Source organism: Sceloporus undulatus, chromosome 1 (assembly GCF_019175285.1).
Source record: "Sceloporus undulatus isolate JIND9_A2432 ecotype Alabama chromosome 1, SceUnd_v1.1, whole genome shotgun sequence".
Classification (NCBI taxonomy): Eukaryota; Metazoa; Chordata; class Lepidosauria; order Squamata; family Phrynosomatidae; genus Sceloporus; species Sceloporus undulatus.
In genome coordinates, this window is record NC_056522.1 from 24,751,270 (window position 1) to 24,773,219 (window position 21,950).

Below are 21,950 nucleotides of genomic sequence, written 5' to 3' on the forward strand. Positions count from 1 at the left end.
CCGCTGCGGTTCCCGGACGTAGCAAACGGTGGCGGCGGCAGAGCACCCTTCTTGGGAGCTCTGTAATGTGCCATAGTTAGACAAGAGCACATTTCTGCCACTGAGCTAAATTAAAGCTAGACCCTAACAGGCTTGACTTTGATATTTTTGATATTTAAATATTTTTGTTTCCTAAAAGTGTGAAGTCATAGGAAATTTAAATTACCCCACAAAAAATAATATGATGTGCTACAGGACTGATCAGGAATAAAGACCATGTACCAAATTTTATTTTTATTCCAGATGTGAGACAAACTGTGTTATGGAATAGCATAATCTTCAGAGGGAAAGAGTGGTTATATTAGAAGGTACACACACACACAATCCACAGGTGCAAATGTATGCATAGTTACTTTAATATGCCCACCAAACCATTAACTTTCTGTGGTAATGAGATTGTGTGATGAGGCAAGAGACTATGCTGCTGGTAACAGTGCTTCTGGTAGGATCTCCCACATCAGACATGCTTGTGCTTGAATCAATGCAGAGAAATAGAAGTTGACAACAAAGGTAGAATGAGAGACCACTTTCACAAGATCCAATAAATCCAAGAGAAATTTAAACCAAATGAAAATGAAAGAAATAAAAACTGAATTGAATTAAAGAATAAGAATATATTCTTCTATATACTCCTAAACACCATTAACTTGTAAGACATAGGATAGGTCTCTTAGGGGGTCTGCCATAGAAACAAGGGCTCTGTGAGTCAAAAGGGTTGGGAACCCCTGCCGTAGACAATAAAACCCAAATGCTTCCCTAAATAAATAGGTACCTTCATCTCCAGAGTACCTGCTGATGGGGGAGCCAGCATGGCGTAGTGGTTTGAGTGTTGGACTGCAACTCTGGAGATGAAGGTTTGGATCCCAGCTTAGCCATGAAACCCACTGGGTGACCTTGGGCAAGTCACACACTCTCAGCCTCCAGGGAAGTCAATGGCAAATCTTCTCTGAATGCATCCTATCATGGAAACTCCAATAGGTTTGCCTTAGGGTCACCATAAATTGGAAATGACTTGAAGGCGCACAACAACAACAACAACAACAGCCAAACCTGCTGATCAAAAGACAGCGGGTGGGGCACCTGGACCTCCCAGAGAAGGAAGTTTCATAATTTGGGAGCAACCACCAAAAACGCTCTCTCTTGTGTTCTCACCAAATATGCCTAGGATGGTGGTGGGAGGGAGCGAAATCGCTCCCCTGAGGGTCTTTAGAGTATGAGCCGGCTCATATAGAATAATAAACATAAAATCAAAAGCAAATATTCTGTAAACTATGCCTGCTACAACTCTACAAACATGAATGGAGATCTTCCCATATGGTGCATTTTAAGCTATATGTTACTGAGAATTCATCAGCAGCAGTACATGAATAAAACATGAGAAAATAATACAAAAATGAAAAAGAAGTTGAGAATAGAAATTACAAAAATAAACTCATTTCCAGCATGATATAATTGGAATACAATATAAATGATGTTGGTTTTCCTAAGATATGAGGGGACAGCTAATTCAAGTCTGCCGTTCCTTTTTCGGTTTTCTTTTCAGCTCTGTCCAGAAATTTCAATAAATATAAACTATGCTATGGATCAATGAATCTCCTGCTTACTGTGTTCCTTGTGATTTTGCTGCTAAACAGCTGTCTGATTACTGGTTTCTGCTCCAGTTTTTCCAAAAAGAAGACAAAGCTATAAAATGGAGATGTATCCTGTCATATGTTTTATGAGCTCTGAAGAATGCTAACAAGAGGTCAGGAGCTCTGCTTAGATGAGCCTCTGGGCAACGCAAAACAAGGAGTCTAAGACCTTTTAGGAAACCTTCACAAAACCCATAAACCCACTGAAAGTAACAAAACAAGCCAAAACAAAGCAGAAAGGTCATTTTTAAAAAGTGGATTTACAAGCTGTTCAAATGGGTAATCAGACACCCAACTCCTTAAAAAAAATCTCAACACAATGTATGTGGTGCTGATTGAATAAACCATATACAGCCAGTGCTCCATATCCACGGATTCAAGCATCCCCGGCTTGAAAATATTTTTATAAATATATAAATTAAAAAAAGCAAACCTTGATTTTGTCATTTCATATAAGGGACACCATTTTATTATGCTATTGTAGTTAATGGGACTTGACAATCCATGGATTTTGTTATTCAGTCCTGGAACCAAACCCAAGCGGATACCCTGGGCTCACTGTATTGGGATGGTTTTTCTTCATGAGTTAGTAGTGTTTATCTGCAATACTGGGACAAATTCATTAATGAATCTGCCTTTTACTTCAGTAACAACTTTATTTATCAATAGGCCATTCCAGATTAGTGTAAAGAAGCATGAATTCATCTGATATAGCTCTTTGGATTTTACTCTCTGTTCATTCATTCCATGGGGTACATTTGTTGCCGTTTTTTTGGAAATGCCCCAGGTTTTTAAAAACTGGGACATAGTTTGTTGACAAATATGGCTGCATCTGCATTTTGGGCTTGATTTGCTGTAAGACCCATAAAGGCTGCATGATGTCTACATTGCAGAAATAGTGTGGTCTGACACTGCCTTAATTGTCATGGCTCAATGCAATGAAATTTTGGGATTTGTAGATTTTTGAGATATTTAGCCTTCTCTGTCAGAGAGCTCTGGTGCCACAACAAACTAAAAATCCCAAGATTCCCTAACACTGAGCCATTGCAGTTAAACCGGTGTCAAACTGTCATCTCGGCCTCAGAGGGAGCGATCAGGCAGACCCAGCAACATCGGGGACTGCCTGAAAGAAGAGGCCCCTCCCCCCTCAACTGTCATCTCGGCCTCAGAGGAGCGGTCCAGGCAGACTCAGGCAAAATCGGGGACGCTGCCTGAAAGAAGAGGCCCCTCCCTCCTCAACTGTCAGCTCGGCCTCAGAGGGAGCGGTCAGGCAGACCCAGCAACATCGGGGACTGCCTGAAAGAGAGCCCCTCCCTCCTCAACTGTCAGCTCGCTCGGCCTCAGAGGGGCGATCAGGCAGAGACCCAGCAACATCGGGGACTGCCTGAAAGAGAGCCCCTCCCCCCCAATGTCATCTCGGCCAGAGGGAGCGATCAGGCAGCCCACGCAACATCGGGGACTGCCTGAAAGAAGAGGCCCCTCCCCCCTCAACTGTCATCTCGCGCCTCAGAGGGAGCGATCAGGCAGACCCAGCACATCGGGGACTGCCTGAAAGAGAGGCCCCTCCCCCCTCAACTGTCATCTCGGCCTCAGAGGGACGAATCAGGCAGACCCAGCAACATCGGGGACAGCCTGAAGGAAGAGGCCCCTCCCTCCTCAACTGTCATCTCGGCCTCAGAGGGAGCGATCAGGCAGACCCAGCAACATCAGGGATTGCCTGAAGGATGAGACTTCTCCCTCCTTTAACTGTCACATTGTATTTTGTATTGTATTGCAATTTTTTACTGTACACCGCTATGATCATTGCGGAATAGCGGTCTATAAATAAAACATATTATTATTATTATTATTATTATTATTATTATTATTATTATGATGTCTACAGTGCAAATGTAGTCTTTTGAGGTCCTAGAGTAAATCAAGCCCAAAATCTCCTTAAAAGCCAAAATGACAAAACAGAGGCAATTATACTTTGGACATAATATGAGATAATATAACTCATTAGAAAAGATAATAATGCTCAGCAGAGCAGAAGGCCACAGGAAAACAAGGAAGATTGCATTGCAGGTGGATAGCTTCATTCTAAGAAGCCATGGCCCTGAATTTGCAAGATCTTAAAAGGGTTGTTAATAAAAGGGTCTCTTGGAGGTCTCTCATTCGTAGCATCTGCATAAGTTGAAGCTGACTTGATGAGAATTAACAAGTTTGTTGAGGCCATCTTATGGATGGAAGCCCAATTTTTCTTCTCTCTGATTTTTAACAGGTTTTAGTTTTTGGGGGGTGTTGGGGGGGGGGGGGTTCGGGCTATGTGGCCATGTTCTGGAAGAGTTTATTCAGATGTTTCACCAGCATCTATGGCTGGCATCTTCAGAGAATGCTGGCATGGAATTGAGATTAACATGTAAATCACTTCCTCTCAACCATGGGTCACACAGTATATATATATATATATATATATATATATATATATATATATATATATACACATACCCCACTCACTTCCATGCCAGCATTCTCTGAAGATGCCAGCCACAAAGGCTGGCAAAACATCAGGAATAAACTCTTCCAGAACACTCTTCTGGGAACTGTAGGTTTGCCATTTAGCCTTCTTTGTCAGAGAGCTCTGGTGCCACAATAAACTACATTTCCCAGGATTCTCTAGCACTGAGCTGGGTCAGTTAAAACGGTCTCAAACTAGATTGTTTCTGTGTGTTTTGTGAACCCACTCTAGATGTTTGTCTTGAACTTTTATGTGAGCTCTCCAAGGTGCTGATCCTGTTTTGAGGCTAGAGCTTAGCACCTTGTTGTTTTGCTGTTTACCTTCAAGTGGTTTCTGTCTTGTTGTGTGCCTTCAAGTTGTTTTCAATTTATGGCGACCCTATGGTGAACCTATCATGGGGTTTTCTTGGCAAGATTTGGTTTGCCATTGCCTTCTCCTGAGGCTGAGAGAGTGTGATTTTCCCAAGGTCACCCAGTGGGTTTTATGGCTGAGCTGGGATTTGAACCCTGGTGTCCAAAGTCCTAGTTCAGCATTCAAACCTCTACACCACATTGGCTGTATCCCCTGAGAACATGCATGCGCACTGCAGAAATAATCCAGTCTGTCACTACTTTGACTGCCATGGCTTAATGCTATGGAATCCTGGGAACTGTAGTTTTGTGAGATATTTAGCCTTTTCCATCAGAGAGCTCTATTGTCAACCCAAACTACAAAGCCCACGATTCCATGACACTGAGCCATGGCAGTTAAAATGGTATTAAACTGATTTATTTCTGCAGTGTGGATGCAGCCCCAGTGGGTTTCATGGCCAAGCTGGGAATTGAATTCTGGTCTCAAGTCATAATCCAGCATTCAAACTACAATGCCACACTGGGTCTCTTCAGCACCTTAGAAGCCATTTTAAAAGTTCAGATGAAACCCCAGAGTGCTTGGGTAGAACTGCCTGGCCATGGGTTATAGAAGGGTGTTCAGTCTGAAGTCGAAAGTTTCACAGCTGGCATATATAGTTTTTTGTGGGTTTTTCAGGCTATGTGGCAGTGTTCTGGAAGAGTCTATTCCTGATGTTTCACCAGCATCTGTGAAGCCAGCATTCTCTGAAGATGCAAGCCACAGATGCTAGTGAAATGTCAGGAATAAACATTGAGAAACTGGAGCGTGTCCAAAGGAGGGCGACTAAAATGGTGAAGGGCCTGGAAACAACGCCCTATGAGGAACGCCTTAGGGAGCTGGGGATGTTTAGTCTGGAGAAGAGAAGGTTAAGAGGTGATATGATAGCCCTGTTTGAATACTTGAAGGGATGTCATTCTGAGGAGGGAGCTGACTTTTTTCCAGCTGCTCCAGAGACTAAGACATGGAACAATGGATGCAAGCTCCAGGAAAAGAGATTCCACCTCAACCTTAGGAGGAACTTCCTGACAGTAAGGGCTGTTTGACAGTGGAACACACTCCTTCCTCGGACTGTAGTGGAGTCTCCTTCCTTAGAGGTCTTTGTAATAATAATAATATAATAAAAATTATTTATATACCGCTATTCCAAATTAGATCACAGCGGTGTACAGCAAGAAGTGATACAATATAAAAACCCGACATAACACATATTACCGACAAAATAGTAACAACATCCCATTACAAGTTACAAACTATAAAACTTACAGATAATTAAAACCACAAAAACAAGGCTAGCTGGATGAAACATTTGTATATCGGGGAGAACAGCATAACATTAGGACACATGGGGGAAAGCTTGTCGGAAAAGAAAGGTCTTAAGTTTCTTCCTAAAAAGATCTAGGGAGGTGACAGAGCGGAGCTCGTCAGGAAGGGAGTTCCAGATTTGTGGGGCCAAGGTAGAAAATGCCCTTTGTGAAGACGAGATATATCTCGTCTTAGGAACCCTCAACAAATACTTCCCGACCAATCTGAGAGTGCGGGGCGGATTATATGGGGAGAGGCGGTCCTCCAGGTACCCTGGGCCCAAGCCATTTAAACAGAGGCTGGATGGCCATCTGTCAGGGATGCTTTGATTGAAAGTTCCTGCATGGAAGGGGGTTGGACTGGATGGCCCTTGCGGTCTCTTCCAGCTCTACAGTTCTATGATTCCACAATATGGCCATATAGCCCAAAAAACCCATGAAAAACTATGGTGTTCAATTTCTTTGAGACCAGCCATGGGAACTGCTTGGCTCTCCAGAGCAGGGCATCACTAGGAGGCGTTCAGGGGGTGCTGACCCCAGCAGATGACACACAAAAGGGGTGTCACCCCTGATCCTCAGACATCTGGGTTTGGACAGAAACGGGCTGTGACATTTGCCTAAATAAAACGTTGAAGAGATGGTGTCAGTGGGGTGAGGCTCAGTGGTCCCCAAACTGTGACCTTGAAGGGATTTTGGACTTCAGCTCCCAGGATCCCAGACTATTGGCCAACATGGCTGAGGCTTCTGGGAGTTGAAGTCCAAAACCTCTTAAAGGGCAAGTATAAAATTACAACGATAAAAACCATATAAGTAGAACAAATAGAACAATATCAACAAATATTGCTCTATAAATAGAACAAGAACAACAACAATATGATGAAAATAATTAAATGATGATAACAATATTAATAATCAAAGAGTAATAATTATGTAATCAATTAATAATTGAACATAATTGCAATAATATGGTATAATAATAAAATTATAACAATATGAAGAAAATAATCAAATAATGATAACAATACTAATAATAAGAAAAGCCCTCCTTCCGACTGTAAGCCTGAGGGCAGGAACCGTCTAATTAAAAAGATTATATGTACAGCGCTGTGTAAATTTAGAGCGCTTTATAAATAAAGGCTAATAATAATAATAATAATAGTAATAATAAAGTAGTAGCAATTATATAATCAATTAACAATTGAACCTAATTACAGTAATATAATATGATAATAACACAAGATCAACAATATGACGCTAACAATGAAATAACAATAACAGTACTAATAATGAAATAGCAATAATTAGGTAATCAATTAATAATTGGTCATAATTACAGCAATAATATTTGAATATAATTGCAACAATAATATGATAATCACAATCAGATAATGACAACAACACTAATTTTCAAATAGTAATCATTTAATAATAATCAAATAATAATAATTATATTATCAAATAATAATCATTTAATGAAAATAATAATATGGTGATGATGATCATAATGATAAAGTAAATACTATCCCCAGCTCTTTCTTCATTGGAGGAGCCTCCTGCCACTCACCTCTCTCCCTCAAGGAGAGTCTCTTCTCCCCGCCCCTTTTTAAAATCTCCCTTCCAGGGGCCACGCCCAGCCTAACCGCCCTTCTTCCCAAGCCCCGCCCCTCTGCGCCTTGAGTGGCTGCTGCTCGGCAACAGGCCACGCCCTGCGCCGTGCTGATTGGCCCGCGTGCCTAGCTAGCCTCGCCCTCGGCGCTCCCTATTGGCTGCGACGCACGAGGCCCCTCCCGGTCGCCGCCCGCGCTCTGAGGCGGAGGTCGGGGCTGGGCCGAGGGTCCCGGCGGCCGCCAACCCCCTCAGCGCTCCCAGCGGCGGCGGCGGCGGCGGCGGCTCAATGGCGGCGGCCACAGCAACTGCAGCGGCGACGGCGGGGGGCTCCGGTCCTGCAGGGTCGGGAGCCATGGCTGCGCCCCCGGCGGCGCTGGTGGGTCCCTGCGCGGCGGGGTCCTCCGGAGGGGGTCTCGGGCCGGTCCCGGTGCCCATGAACCTCTTCGCCACTTGGGAGATCGACCGCTCGGCGCCCAGCTGCGTCCCCAGGTGAGGCCCCGGCCCTCGCAGCCCGAAAGGGAGGCTTCTGGGGGAAGGGAAGGGAAGGAGGCCCTTGGGTGGGCGGGCGCCCTCCTTTTCCAGGACACGTCCTCCATTTCAGGCTTCTCTCCGGGAGGGGAGTCCAGGATGTCCTCCATTTCGGGCTTCTGCCCATGAGGACAAAATGTCCTCCATTTTCATTGTGTGACCAAGAAGCATTCATGGATAGTGATATCAGGGGGAACCAGGCGTCCTCCTTTTCCAGGCCCTGTCCTCCATTTCAGGCTTCTTTCCAGGAGGAAATTCCAAAACGTCCTCCATTTTGAGGCTATGACCAAGGAGCATGGGTTGATCGCAGGGGGACCAGGCACGTCCTCCTTTTCCAGGCCGTGTCCTCCATTTCAGGTTTCTCTTCAGGTGGGATTCCAGAATGTCCTCCATTTTGAACACAGTCAGGAAGTATGGATTGACATGGTTATCAGGGTGACCAGACTCCCTCCTTTTCCAGGCCACATCCTCCAGTTCATCCTTCTTTCCAGGAGGGAACCCAAAATGTCCTACATTTTCAGGATATGACCAAGAAGCATGGAGGGACATTGATAGGCCATGTCCTCCATTTCAAGCTTCTGCCCAGGTGGGATTCCAAAAATGTCCTCCATTTTGAGTTTATGACCAAGGAGCATGGATTGCAGGAACTCACAATCAAAGCACCCCTGACAGATGGCCATCCAGCCTCTGTTTAAAGACCTCCAAAGAAGAAGACTCCAACACACTCGGAGGAAGGAGTGTGTTCCACTGTCAAACAGCCCTTACTGTCAGGAAGTTCCTCCTAAGGTTGAGCTGGAATCTCTTTTCCTGCCGTTTGCATCCATTGCTCCAGGTCTTACTCTCTGGAGCAGCAGAAAACAAGCTTGCTCCCTCCTCAATATGACATCCCTTCAAATACTTAAACAGGGCTATCATATCACCTCTTAACCTTCTCTTTTCCAGGCTAACATCCCCAGCTCCCTAAGTCTCTTCTCATAAGGCATGGTTTCCAGACCCTTCACCATTTTAGTTGCGCTTCAGCTTGTCAACATCCTTTTTGAATTGTGCCCAGAACTGGACACAGTAGTCCAGGTGAGGCCTGGCCAAAACAGAATAGAGTGGCACTGTTACTTCCCTTGATCTAGATACTATACATCTATTTTCCAGGCCATGTCCTCAATTTCATCCTTCTGTCCAGGAGGGAATCCAAAATGTCTTCCATTTTGAGTATGGCTAAGAAGCATGAATTTATATTGGTATCAGGGTGAGCAGACATGCTCCTTTTCCAGGACACATCTTCCATTTTAGTCTTCTGTCCAGGAGGAATTCCAAAATATCCTCCATTTTGAGCTTATGATCAAGAAGTATGAATTGACATTGATTTCAGGGTGACCAGATTTTCACCTTTTCCAGACATTTCCTCCATTTCTGCTTTCGACTGTGGCATTGTAGTCTGAGCATTGGATTAGGACTCTGGAGATCAGGGTTCAAATCCCGCTCAGCCATGGAAACCCACTGGGTGACCCTGAGGGTTATTTTAGGGTCACTGTAAGCCAGAAACAACTAGAAGGCACACAAGAACAAGTACAGTGTGCAACACATCAATGATATGGTTTTGAGGAGAGGAAGAGAGTGAGCCAGCATTGTGTAGTGGTTTAAGTGTTGGACTGCAACTCTTGAGGACTGGGGTTCGTTTTTCAGCTTGACCATGAAACCCTATGTGACAAGTTACTTCAGAGGGGGTTTGTCATTGCCATCCTCTGAGGCTGAGAGAGTGTGACTTTCCCTAGCTCACTCAGTGAGTTTCCATGGCTGAGCCGGGAATCGAGCCTGGTCTCTAGAGTCATAGTCAGACATTCAAATCAGTACACCATGCTGGCTCACTCTCTTCCTTTCCTCAAAGTTGTATCCATGGATGAATGGTTTGATTGTTGTTGTTGTTGTTGTGTGCCTTCTAGTCATTTCTGACTTATGGTGACCCTAAGGCCATATCATAGAGTTTTCTTGGCAAGTTTCTTCAGAAGAGGTTTGCCATTGCCATCCTCTGAGCTGAGAGAGCTTCCATTGCTGTGAACTAGACCCAGCATCTAAATTTTGAGGAGCACGCTGAACACAAACATCCTAACTTTTCCAGATTGAAATTGTCAACCCTTTGTTGTTGTGTGCCTTCAATTGGTTTCAGATTTATGGTGACCCTAAGACAAACCTATCATGGGGTTTTCTTGACAAGACTGGTTCAGAGGCAATTTGTCATTGCCACCCTCTGAGGATGAGAGAGTGTGATTTGCCCAGGCTCACCCAATGGGTTTGCAAGGCTGAGCGGGGAATTCAGCCCTGGTCTCAGGAGTCATAATCCAATGTTTCAGCCACTACCTCATGCTGACTCTTGTGTGGTTTGCATATAAGAGACTAAGGCAGTTCAGGTTTGCCTTGAGAAGTTGTAGCTCCATTCTGATGTTTTTCAGGTTTCACAGGAAGTTTGGGGAAGGGATGGATGGTCCATGGAAGAAGAATTTGTATATTAGAGAGGAAGCCCATTTGGGCATAGTTGTTGTTGTGTGTCTCCAAGGGATGGATGGGTCATGGAAGACCTGTTTGTCCATTAGAGAGCAAGCCCATTTGGGTGTAGTTGTCGTTGTGTGCATCCAAGGGATGGATGGGTCATGGAAGACGAGTTTGTTCATTAGAGAGCAAGCACATTTTGCTTAGCTGCTGTTGTGTGCCTTCAAGGGATGGATGGATGGGTCACTTTGTCTGTTAGAGAGGAAGCCCATATTGCATAGTTATTGTGTGTCTTCAAGTTGTGCCTGACTTAGGTCGACTGTTGTTGTTGTGTGCCTCCTAGTAGTGGTTGGGGTGAACCTAAGGCAAGCCTGTCACAAGTTTCTTCAGACGGGGTTTACCATCACTTCTCTCTGAGGCTGAGAGAGTGTGACTTGCCCAAGGTCACCCAGTGGGTTTCCTTGGCAAACAAGCATTTGAACCTTGGTCTCTGGAGTCCCTAGTCCAACCCTCAAACCACTATGCCATGCTGGCTCTTAGGGCAATCCTAAGATGACCCTATAAAGGGTTTTCTAGGGCTGAGGCAGTATCTTATTCACCTAAGGTCACCCAGTCAGTTTTCTATACAAGCAGGGAATCAAACCCTGATCTCCAAAGTCGTAGGCCAATCTGTACAGAGTATTGTCACTTTCAGGGGCAAGTGGAGGTTTTATTTTGACCTTTTGAAGGTTCTTCAGGACATTTGGGGCAGATCAGGGTTCAATTACCCACTTGGTCATGAAATCCACCGGGTGACCCTGGGCAAGTCACATGCTCTCAGCCTCAGAGGATGGCAATAGCAAACCCCCTCTGAACAAATCTTGCAAAAGAAGATTAACCATCCATTATGCAGCCAAGCCCTCCCTCCAGTCCATCTGCCTTGGTCCAGGCCTTGGAGGTAGAGAGGAACTGCTGGACCTCTTACCCTTTCCCTCCACTACTCCCTTCTCCTTCTGTGTCATGTCTTTTTAGATTATAAGCCCAAGGGCAGGGAACCATCTAACTAAAAAGATTGTATGTACAGCGCTGTGTAAATTTACAGCGCTTCATAAATAAATGTTAATAATAATAATAATAATAATAATAATAATAATAGCCATGATCGGAGAGGATAAAGACACACAAGAACAACAGATGGGTAGTATAGGAAAGTAGCACCTTGGAAGGATACAGCTTTCCTCAAATCAGATGTTCTCTCTGAGCTTTGGATTTTGACTTCCATTCTTCCTAGCTGCCAGCAGCTAGAAAGACTTTCCAATGTAGGAAGTTTTGGATGGTTTCATTCAACTATATGATGATTCCAGAGACAGTTGTGGGTTCTCTTGTGATGGAAGGAGTTTGTAAATAGAGACCTCAGATAGCAACTGATGGACCCATTGCACAGTGGGGAGATCCGGCATATGATTCCACATTCCAGTGGCTAAACATGGAGTTGAGTAAGCAGCTGGATTTACAGAAGCTTAATTCAGGTTGCGTTGGACCTTCAGTTGTAACTTTTCCACACTTTATGAAAGTGGCAGTCCAAGGAAAATGGTGGGGATGGGGGCCTGTTGTAAAGGTTTGAAGAATTCTGTCTGAGGGACTTTAAATCAGTTCTGTTCATCTGTAATTGTGTTTCCTTTGTAGCTTGACTATCAAGGTGTTCTTGGTGGCTGCTCTCAGGTTTTTACAGTCTTTGCCAATAGAAGTTGGGCTGACTTTCTTCTTTTCACCCTTCCTTGACCATTTTATTCAGATGTTTAGTATTTTGAATAGGCTTGGATGGATTTTGAGTTTTGAATTGTGTCCTTAGTATGCTTTCTAAAGTTTTAATTTACAGTTGGCCTTCCTTATCCACTGATTTTTTTTATACACAGATTTAAGCATCCACAGTTTGAAAATATTTCAAATATATATAAAATCCAAAAAAGCAAACCTTGATTTTGCCATTTTATATAAGGAACACCATATTACTTTGCCATTGTATTTAATGGGACTTGAGCATCCATGGATTTTGGTATCCATGGGGAGTCCTGGAACCAAACCCTAGCGGATACTAAGAGCCCACTGTATTTGTTTTAAATCAGTTTTACAACTCTTTGCCACTTTGGATGCAATTGGTTAGGAAATCAATTCAGTCTACTATTTATGTCAAACCCTATTATTTGTATCAAATCCTATATCAAACCTATTATTTAACAAGATTTTTTTCTTACTCGGCTTTTAAGCAAAGTGAGATCTTGAAGCACCTTGTAGAAAGAAAGAAGTTGGCAGCATGAGCTTTCGTAGACTTAAGTCTTGTCCCGGGAGATGTGTACTGTTAGTGAATGAACATCAGTCCTAATGATGAGGAAGTGCTGTTATTGCATAACATTTAATTGTTCACATTTACCCTCAGCTCATTTATTTTGTTTTTCCTGGTGTACTCCTTGTTCTCACTTCTTTGTGCCTCATTGATATGCACAAGGCTCTGATGCTGCTGAAGTTGCTACATGTTTTTCCTCAACTGACCAACTTTCTACAACTCCGGTTTTCCCCAGCCAGCAACTAGAAGAGAATTTTTCCAAATTTTACTTGTGTGTCCAATGCGTTGTTGTGTGCCTTAACAGTTGTTTCTGACTTTAAGGTGACCCAACCCTACTATGAGGCTTTCTTCACCAGATTTGTTTAGAGGAAGTTTGGCTTTGCCTTCCTCTGGAAGAGTGTAATTTGCCCCAAATTACCCAGTGAGTTTCCATGGTCAAGCAGGGAATTGAAACCTGGTCTCCAGTGCTGAAACTGCTACACCATGCTGACTTTGAATGCATAACAGGTATAAAGTGTGACCAATGTACGGTATATAGTTACACATTTGAGTTTGTTTGTCCTTTCAAGTTTCAGCAGAGTGAAAAATATGTATGTACAGTCAGCCCCCCTTATCCACAGATTTAAGCATCCACCACTTGAAAATGCTTTAAAAACATATAAATTCCAGAAAACAAACCTTGATTTTGCTATTTTATATATATTTGATGCCATTGTATTGAATGGGACTTGAGCATCCATTGATTTTGGTATCCGCAGGGGTCCTGAAACCAAACCCCAATGGATAACAAGAGCCCACTGTAAATTGAAATTGAAGAGGTTTACACACCCTTAATGTTGCATAGACTGAGGAACCATCTGTCACTTCACTTGTGGGCAAAAGTAAACCAGCTTTTTGTTTCAGAGTGAGTAACTATCTTAACTGCTCGAATAAGCATAGTTGCCTGTATGAGGTCCCTTTGTATTCTCCATTGTTGTTCTGTGTCTCCAAGTCATTTTTTTTTTACTTACAACGACTCTAAGGTAAACCTATCATAGGATTTTCTTGGCAAATTTCTTCAGAGAGGGTTTGACATTGCCATCCTTTGAGGCTGAGTTTAATTTGCCCAAAATCACCTGCCTAGTGGGATTTTATGCTCAAGCATAAAATTTTATTTAAGAAGCCAAGCCCTTCCTCCAGTCGATCTGCCTTGGTCCAGGCCTCGGAGGTGGAGAAGAACTGCTGGACCTGATCCCATTCCCCACCACCACTCCCCTCTCCTTTTGTGTCGTGTCTTCTTAGATTGTAAGCCTGAGGGCAAGGAACCGTCTAACTAAAAGATTGTATGTACAGCGCTGTGTAAATTTACAGCACTTTATAAATAAAAGTTAATAATAATAATAAGCCGGGAATTAAACCCTGATCTCCAGAATGTAGAGAGATCTTGTATATTCTTAATCTTCTGTGCTTATTGTGGTAATTTATTGACTAGGAGGCAAGTTGTATGCTTATAACTTTTTATGGACACGATATTTATGTAGACGCTGCAGCCATTGGTGAAGGCTTTATGTTGAAACGCAGTTGGCTGGTATAGAATGGAATCACAGAATATTCTGCCTGAAAACTGTATTGGAGTGTAACCACAGAACGGTTAAATCTCTGGATACAGGCTTGGTTCTTCAAGGACTTTTATAATTACAGCTACTAATTATCATTTCTTCAAGATCACAAGACCTCAGTCCTTATTTTATGTATTCAATTTTTTATGGATGTTGTAACTTTTATGCTACTTGATTTTGTTTGGTGATATTTAAATAGCAGATAAATACTTTGGATATCATCCATACAGTTTGCATTAGTTTTCAAAAATACCTAACTCCCCCTTCTTTTCTTTTTTTCCTATTCAAGCTCTTTTGTTGTTGTTGTTGAGAGATCTTGTAGCGCCTTTGAGGCTAACTGAAAGAAAGAAGTTGGCAGTATGAGCTTTCGTAGACTTTAGTCTACTTCCTCAGATGTATTTGGACTCAGCGGTGCTACAAGATCTCTCTACATACTGTACTGATTTTACAGAGTAATATGGTTATATCTTTGAATTCTTCTTAATCTCCAGAGTTGTTGTCCAGCACTCAGACCACTACACCACACTGGCTCCCATTTATACTCTTAGCATTGGCTTAAAGATATACCTTAGATAACAAATTAGATCTGTTCCTGGGCATTACTGCTTGAACAGAAAGTTTGTTACTGGAATCAGAAATAACAGAGAAAGGCTCAGGATAGCTTCTTATACTGTAAAAAAAAAAAAAAAAGAAGAAGAGTAGTTCAACTTTTTCTTCAAAGAAACGTCCTTCTAAAGACTACTGAAGGCTTCTTCCAAAATGTATCCAGGGATGAGTTTATCTTTTACCAACCTCCATTCTTCTTGTGGTTACCATTTTGGTGACTAATTGTATGGATCAATGCTTTTTGTTAACCTGCTGGAGGTAGTTAGTGAGCCACACTTTTCTGTTCTCCCCTTTTTCTTTTGTTTTCCTGTTCATGCATGCTCATTAATTAGTTCTGCAAGAGCTGCTTTTTACCTTGCCTGTTGGATGCAACAGCTGCACATGACTATAATTGACTAAAGCAGAATCCTATTTTTTCCCAGCTCAAGCTTTGTTTTAGTGTATTGTTTACTGTAGACACATTACTGTAACACTGAAAGCTTGTGTTTCACCAGTCCTCCTTCGTCTTTTCCCTAATGCTTGTTGTTGTGTGCCTTCAGGACTTCTGATTTACGGCAACCTACAAGTGAACCTATCATAGGGTTTTGCTGGCAAAGTTTGTTCAGAGGAGGTTTGCCATTGCCTTCCTCAGAGGATGAGAGCATGTGACTTGCTGAAGGTCACCCAGTTGGTTCCTAATGCCTATGTTGCTAAAAAAAACATAGAGCTAGACAGAAGATTGAGAGGAAAAGAGAGATGGGTGAGTGTGAAAACAATTCATAAAAAGGATCTTATTTGTCAGAAGTTTTGTTAGTTGAGATATGCTTGTAATTGTCAGTCCCTATTATAGTAGGTAAATACCCTAAATGCACCAGATCATGTTTGATTTTGGAAGCTAAACAGAGTCAATCCTGGTTAGTACTTGGATGGGAGACTGCCAATGAATACCTGGTGCAGTAGGCTATATTTCAGAGGAAGGAATTGGCAAACTGACTCTGAATATTTCTTTCCTTAAAAAAAACCCTATGAAATTTGTGAGGCGATGTGAAGTCACATGTACACACATTAGAGTAGATCCACTGAATCAATGGAATCTGCAGAAATGTTGACTTAGCAAGTTTCCACTGATTCAGTCGGACTGCTTTAGTAGGGATTAATAATTAGATTTAGGTTGTTGTTCTTTTCCTGCTGGCATGCACTACTGCCTCACTCGATGTGGGCCATTGTAGAAGTTTTACCTGCCATGGCTGTCAACCTTGTATATAAGGCTGTATATACAAGACATGACAACACAAAGTGCTTCTGGCAGGGGAAGAGAGGTTTGCATGCATGCCTGAACTCTCAGAAAAGCAGTTTTGCATTCACCCTGGATGTGTATCTTAATCTGCCATCTTTACTGGTATAACAAAAGGGGTGCTATTTTTTAAAAAAAGTTCTTCAAATTTCTTGGAAGTCCCTGGAAATGTCTTTTGGAGATTACAACTACTGCAGCCAGAAGCAGTGTTTTCCAGCTTGGGACCTTCAAAAAGAATAAATAAATGGGCCCTAGAACAGATCAAACCTGAAATTTCCCTGGAAGCAAAAACAAAAAAAACAAAGTATGACAACTGAGGCTGTCATACTTTGGCCATATCATGAGAAGGCACTACACATTAGAAAGGACAACAATGCTAGGAAAAGTGGAGGGTCTTAGAAAGAGGGGAAGACCATTCTCTAGATGGATGGACTCAATCAAGGATGTCACTGATATGAATATGCAAGAACTAAGGAGTAGGGGAGGGGAGGGAGTCTTGGAGATGTCTCATCCACAGGGTTGCCACAGGGTGGTTAACAACAACAACAACAACAAACCTTCAACTCATAATGAACTGCCATTCCCACTGTCTCCTGCCAACCTGGCGATTGGACATGCTGACTGGGGATTATGGGACTTGTAAATGGCACAGCTGGAGGGTACCAGGTTGAAAGAGGTTGACTTAAAAGGCTATTGTTCATAAAATAGTTAATTGGGAGAAGTAGTTTGCGGAGATTACTTTGTGGGGTGGGTGGGTGAAATGGCAGGCAGGAGGGGAGGAGGGTTAACCTCTCAAACTGGTAAACAAGTGTTCATGCAAATGGAGAAAAGGGCAGGTTACCAAAGCAGCTTCTGAAAAGGTTTGTGTCTCCATGGGCTTTGTCACATTCCATGGCAACTGATGGCAGCTGTCTCCAAGCGGAGAAATCATGACTTAGAATCTTGCTTTTATTAGCAATTTGTATTGTTTGTATGGTGCAATTTGGTTTGTCCTGTTCTGCAACCCTGTGTTGTTGTTGTTTAAAATAAGTATTTGTCTTTTTTTTTATTACAGAAGAAATGTAAGGCTACAAATAAGAGGGGTGTTGCTGTTTTTGTAAAAAAGAGTAAGAATGTGTGTAAGCCTAGACTAGAGTTTAGCTGCTCTGCTTAGGCTGCTACAGCTTCTTAAAACTTTTTTTGTTTTGTTTTGTTCCTGGGAAAGATGTGAGGTCTTTCATGTAAACAAGCTTTGCTCAAGTGTTGACACTGGGCTGGGGATTTATGGAGCATGTTTGTCTAGCATGCACATAATACTTGAATTTGGATATTACTGTCCAACCTTGATATTTGCACTTTATACTTATTTTGTTTATATTACTAGATCTGAAAGATGTGTAATAGAATGTCACTGCTGTTAGATTTGAGGGCACACAGTTGCTTTATGCCAGGGATCATGGGATGGGCCAAGTGTGGACACATACCTTTTTTCATACCTCCTCCCTTGCTATAAAAATATTACTACTTTATCCCAAACCTTATTGTTCCATTTCAGGATGCCTCCAGAAGTGGCATTTTTTCCCCTTTTAAACAAGTCGAAACCTCTCCTTTCCACTGGCAACTCCTCTAGTAGGCATCTAGTCACTTCCAGTTTTGAATTTTCAAAATGTTTTGCTTAATTTCAGACCTAGGTTGGCTTCCACCAGAGGGTCTAAAAGGCACAAAATGGACCCCTGGAGCTTCCAGAGTTACTTACTCCTTTGTGCTGCGAAGGCAGCAAATTTTAGTGTAATTGGTGAGAATAGTTTTGTCAGAAAATAACACTTATGTAGTAGTTTCTGCCCTTACATATTCATGTTGCCTGAGGTAAATAAATCTCTGATGTGACAACAGTTTGTGGGGGAGAGCTGTGGGACAGGTTTGACAACAGTAACTAAGACCTTGTTCCAAAATGTTGGAACATTTTCTTGAGTCATTTTGGGTGTAGAAACTGGTCCACCCTAGAAAAGATTGAGGACGTTGTTTACTGCCAACTTGGTGTCCCAGTAGCTGACCTCTTCAAATATGTCCTTTCTTCCTGTTGTTGTTGACTGCCAACATTGGGAGGAAAAAGTAGCTCCTAATCGCATGCGGGAACAGTTTTCTTTTTCTGTTAGTTGGCAGGGGAGTCTTTGGAACTAGCCTTATTAGTGTCCCTGGCCAATTTTGTTATGGTCAAATCTCTTCTTTTGGGTTTTTTTTTAAAGCAGGTGCCACTCCTGTGTTTGGAATTAGTACAAGCTGTGATGCTTGAGATGCTGGTATGTTGGAACACTTTAGGTTGCTTAGGAACAGGAGAGAAAGAAGACCAAGGAAGAGTAGGAAGTCTCACTTTTCAGAGGGCCCAGTCTCTGCAGTTCCTAAAGTAGGAACAAAAGATGCCTGCTGGTCATAGCTGGTCTTAAATTGCCTGGTGAGACACTCTTGGGGGCCATCCATGTATCACAGATGGGTTTACACACATTTACATGACCCACACATGTTAACTTTGGCAAGCTTTCTTCAGTTATTGCCTTCTCATCCCCATGTAAAAATCTTACATTTGGATCTTTGCTTGAAAGTTGTGCAGTGGAACTCAAAAGAGGAAGGATCTATATTAGGAATGAAGTTGGGAGTGGGAGTAAATTCTTATGTACTTTTCCTATCTGCCCTGAGATTTCCTTGAAAAGAATGTGGGCAGTAGACAGATCTGTGTTCCAAGGTAACATAGCCCTTGACAAGTGCCCATCATCTGTTTAGGGACAGGGTGTGCTGGGTCTTTTTCCTGCAATGTCATCCCCAGATGTTCAGCTCTGTATTTCTTATATGTCTTCAAATCGACTCAGACTTCTTGCTACCCTGTCGTATGGTTTTCTTGACAAGGTATATTTTGAAATTTGCCATTGCATTCCTTTTAAGCTGAGAGAGTGTGATTTGCCCAAGGGTCACCCAAAGGGTTTCCATAGCTGAACAGGGAGTCCTAGTCTAACACGCAAATGACTACAACACATCGGGTCTAGAGATGGTTAGATAAACCCTAGCATGAAGAATAATCTTAGTGCCATACCTTTTTGGAGGGGAACTCCTCCCATTCCTGACCTTCTATATCAGGGATTACCAACCCTGATATAATAAATAAACATTTCCAAGGGATGTAGAGCATAGAAAAGGTTGGGAATCACTGTTCTGTATCCTTTATATTTTAGGTTATGCATAGGCTCCAACCTTTGCTTTTGTCAGTATGAGAACTATTGCTGCAGTACCTGAACACTTCTTCTCTTAGCAACGGGTAATGTCTGTGTTGCTCTGAGCCTCAAAAGCAGCTACTTTTGAAGGAGAAAAATACAGCTTTTTCTTTTTCTCGCTATATCTTTCTTGCTGAGGCAGAGCCTGTGCTGGCTGGAAGCTGTAGTCCAAAACCCTTACCCAAATTGGCAGGAGGTAGACAAGAGGATATAAAGTTGGTTCCCCCCCCCCCTTTATTGAAATCCCCATCACTGGGGAAGAACCTTCATTTGTGAAGCTCTTTTGGCTTCAAGGGATCATTTTGGTCCTCTGACACATTCAGCTGCATTTGCAGTTCCTGTGTTAATAACACCGTGGATGGCTATGGAGCAAAACCCTCTGTGACACAACAACAGACTTTGGAGGTTTGGAACTTTGTAATGAGGAGTTTAGGCTGCCCTGAAGTCCTCAGATTAGGCTGGAAAGAGGGATGTGGCTGGCTGTTCACCACTGTAAAGCCATAGGCCCTGGGTGTTGGAATGGGATCATAGCTCAGGGTAGAACCCATGCTTTGAATGTAGAAGGTCCCATGTCAGCTCACAGGGCTTCCAGATAGGGTGGTAAATGCCCTTGTCAGAAACCTCGGAGAGCAGCTGCCAGTTGATATAGACATGGAAAACGAGGTGGACTGGTGGCTAAACTTGGCTAAAGCTGCTTCTTCTGTTCCTGTCTTATGTGTCTGTCTGCAGGTTACCTGTAGCAATAGCAAGTACATTTCTCTACTGCTTATCAGTGCACTTAAGCACTCCCTAAGTGGTTTACAAAGTGTAAGCTAATTGCCCCAACAATCTGACTACTCATTTTAGGACCTTGGAAGATGCAAGCCTGAGTTGAACTTGAGCCCTTTCGCAACCTTATGGTTTTAGAATGGTGGCCATAGTACAGACATTTAACCACTGCACCATCAGGGCTCTTCATTTCACTTATAGTGGCCCCATGAATTTTGAAGGATTTTCTTAGGCAAGGAATACTGAGAGGTGGCTTGCCATTGCCTTTCTCTAAAATCTAGCATACAACACCTCTTATTCATTGGTGGTCTCCCATCCAGGTACAAACCAGATACTGACTCTGCTCAGCTTCCAAGATCTGATTGGATCTGGTGCCTATAGGCCCTATGTTTAGGCTTCCTGCTCTATATTGCTTCTTGTGACTCCTTCTTTGGCGGTCTCTAAACAGAGTTTGGATGGGCAACTTTCAGGAGTGTTTTAGCTGGGCTTTCTTGCATGACCAGGGATAGGAGTAGATGATCATTGCAGCCCCTTCTAACTCTAAGATTTTTTGATTTGCTCCATTGTGAAGTTGTGGAAGCAGACTGCAGTTAGTTGATCGCATGGCTCTTCTTTAGCAAATCAGGACCTGAATGAAGCAGATGTAGCTTAAAATTTCCATTTAGGCAAATTGGGGAAAGCCATTAAGCAAAGTTGGAATATTGTCTCAAGCAGTTGATGCTGGAGGAGAAGGACTAGCAGAAGTTTCCTCTCAGCAATTCCTGCTGACTGAACTGTCTCACTTTCCTCCTTTGTTTGAGAATTAAGATGTGGATGCCATATAGGTTGTCCTGGATCCCTTAAAGCAGTGGTACTCAAACTTTTCACCCTTGAGACTCCCCTTTATATCTACATGCAGATATCGTGCTCCCCCCCCAATCTGACGTAGAATATGTGTAAAAATATTTTGTTCATTTAGTGTACATATTTTGATTCTCACATTTATGTATATTCATATTTTAACATTTTATAAGGAAACAGCATTGTTCCAATTAGAACAGTTTTATTTGAGTAAATTCAATACTGAACTCAATGCATGTGTCAATTTTACACATAGAAAGGGTTGGGAAGAGGAGGAAGCGTCAGAGCCTCCAAGTTTTGTGCCTCTCCCTTGAGCAACTCTTGCACACACACATTCTGGGGTTCCACCATTTGAGAACCACTGCCAGAACCACTGAATATTTGTATTCAGAGGGCACCAGGTTACTTACTTCTGGGAATTCTTTGGGAGAGGCTGATTTCTTTGGTCAAAGAATACTCTATAAATGTTGAGTATCTTTTATCCAGAATTCTGAAAACTAAAATACTACAAAATCCAAGACTGCCCATGTGGATGGCTGAAATAGTGACATCTTTACTTTCTGGTGGTTCAGTGTATACAGACTTTGTTTCATTCACAAAATTATTAAAAATATTGTGTGTAAAATTACCTTTAGGCTAGGCTACCTTTAGGTTATAGTCTTTCACAAACACAGTTGCAGCCCACAACTTACCTTTAGGCATGGCCTAAACGTCGTTTTAATAATTTTTAATACATTTAATAATTTTGTACATGAAACAAAGTTTATGTACACCGAACCATCAGAAAGCAAAGGTAAATGAATTTCATGTTTAGAATTCCCA

The 21,950-nt window shown here is 42.5% G+C and overlaps 1 protein-coding gene across 4 annotated transcripts in view; it reads left to right on the top strand.

Annotated features, from left to right (window-relative positions):
* Window positions 1–7,741: 7,741 nt before the first annotated feature.
* The window catches only part of LOC121919744 (phosphofurin acidic cluster sorting protein 2-like), a 275,361-nt gene continuing 261,152 nt past the window's right edge, over window positions 7,742–21,950 (top strand). For all 4 annotated transcript variants that reach the window (XM_042446626.1, XM_042446627.1, XM_042446628.1 and 1 more), the window contains exon 1: window positions 7,742–7,958. In XM_042446626.1, coding sequence (XP_042302560.1) covers window positions 7,756–7,958 — 203 coding nt within the window. In that variant the 5' untranslated portion in view covers window positions 7,742–7,755. The remainder of the gene's footprint in view (window positions 7,959–21,950) is intronic.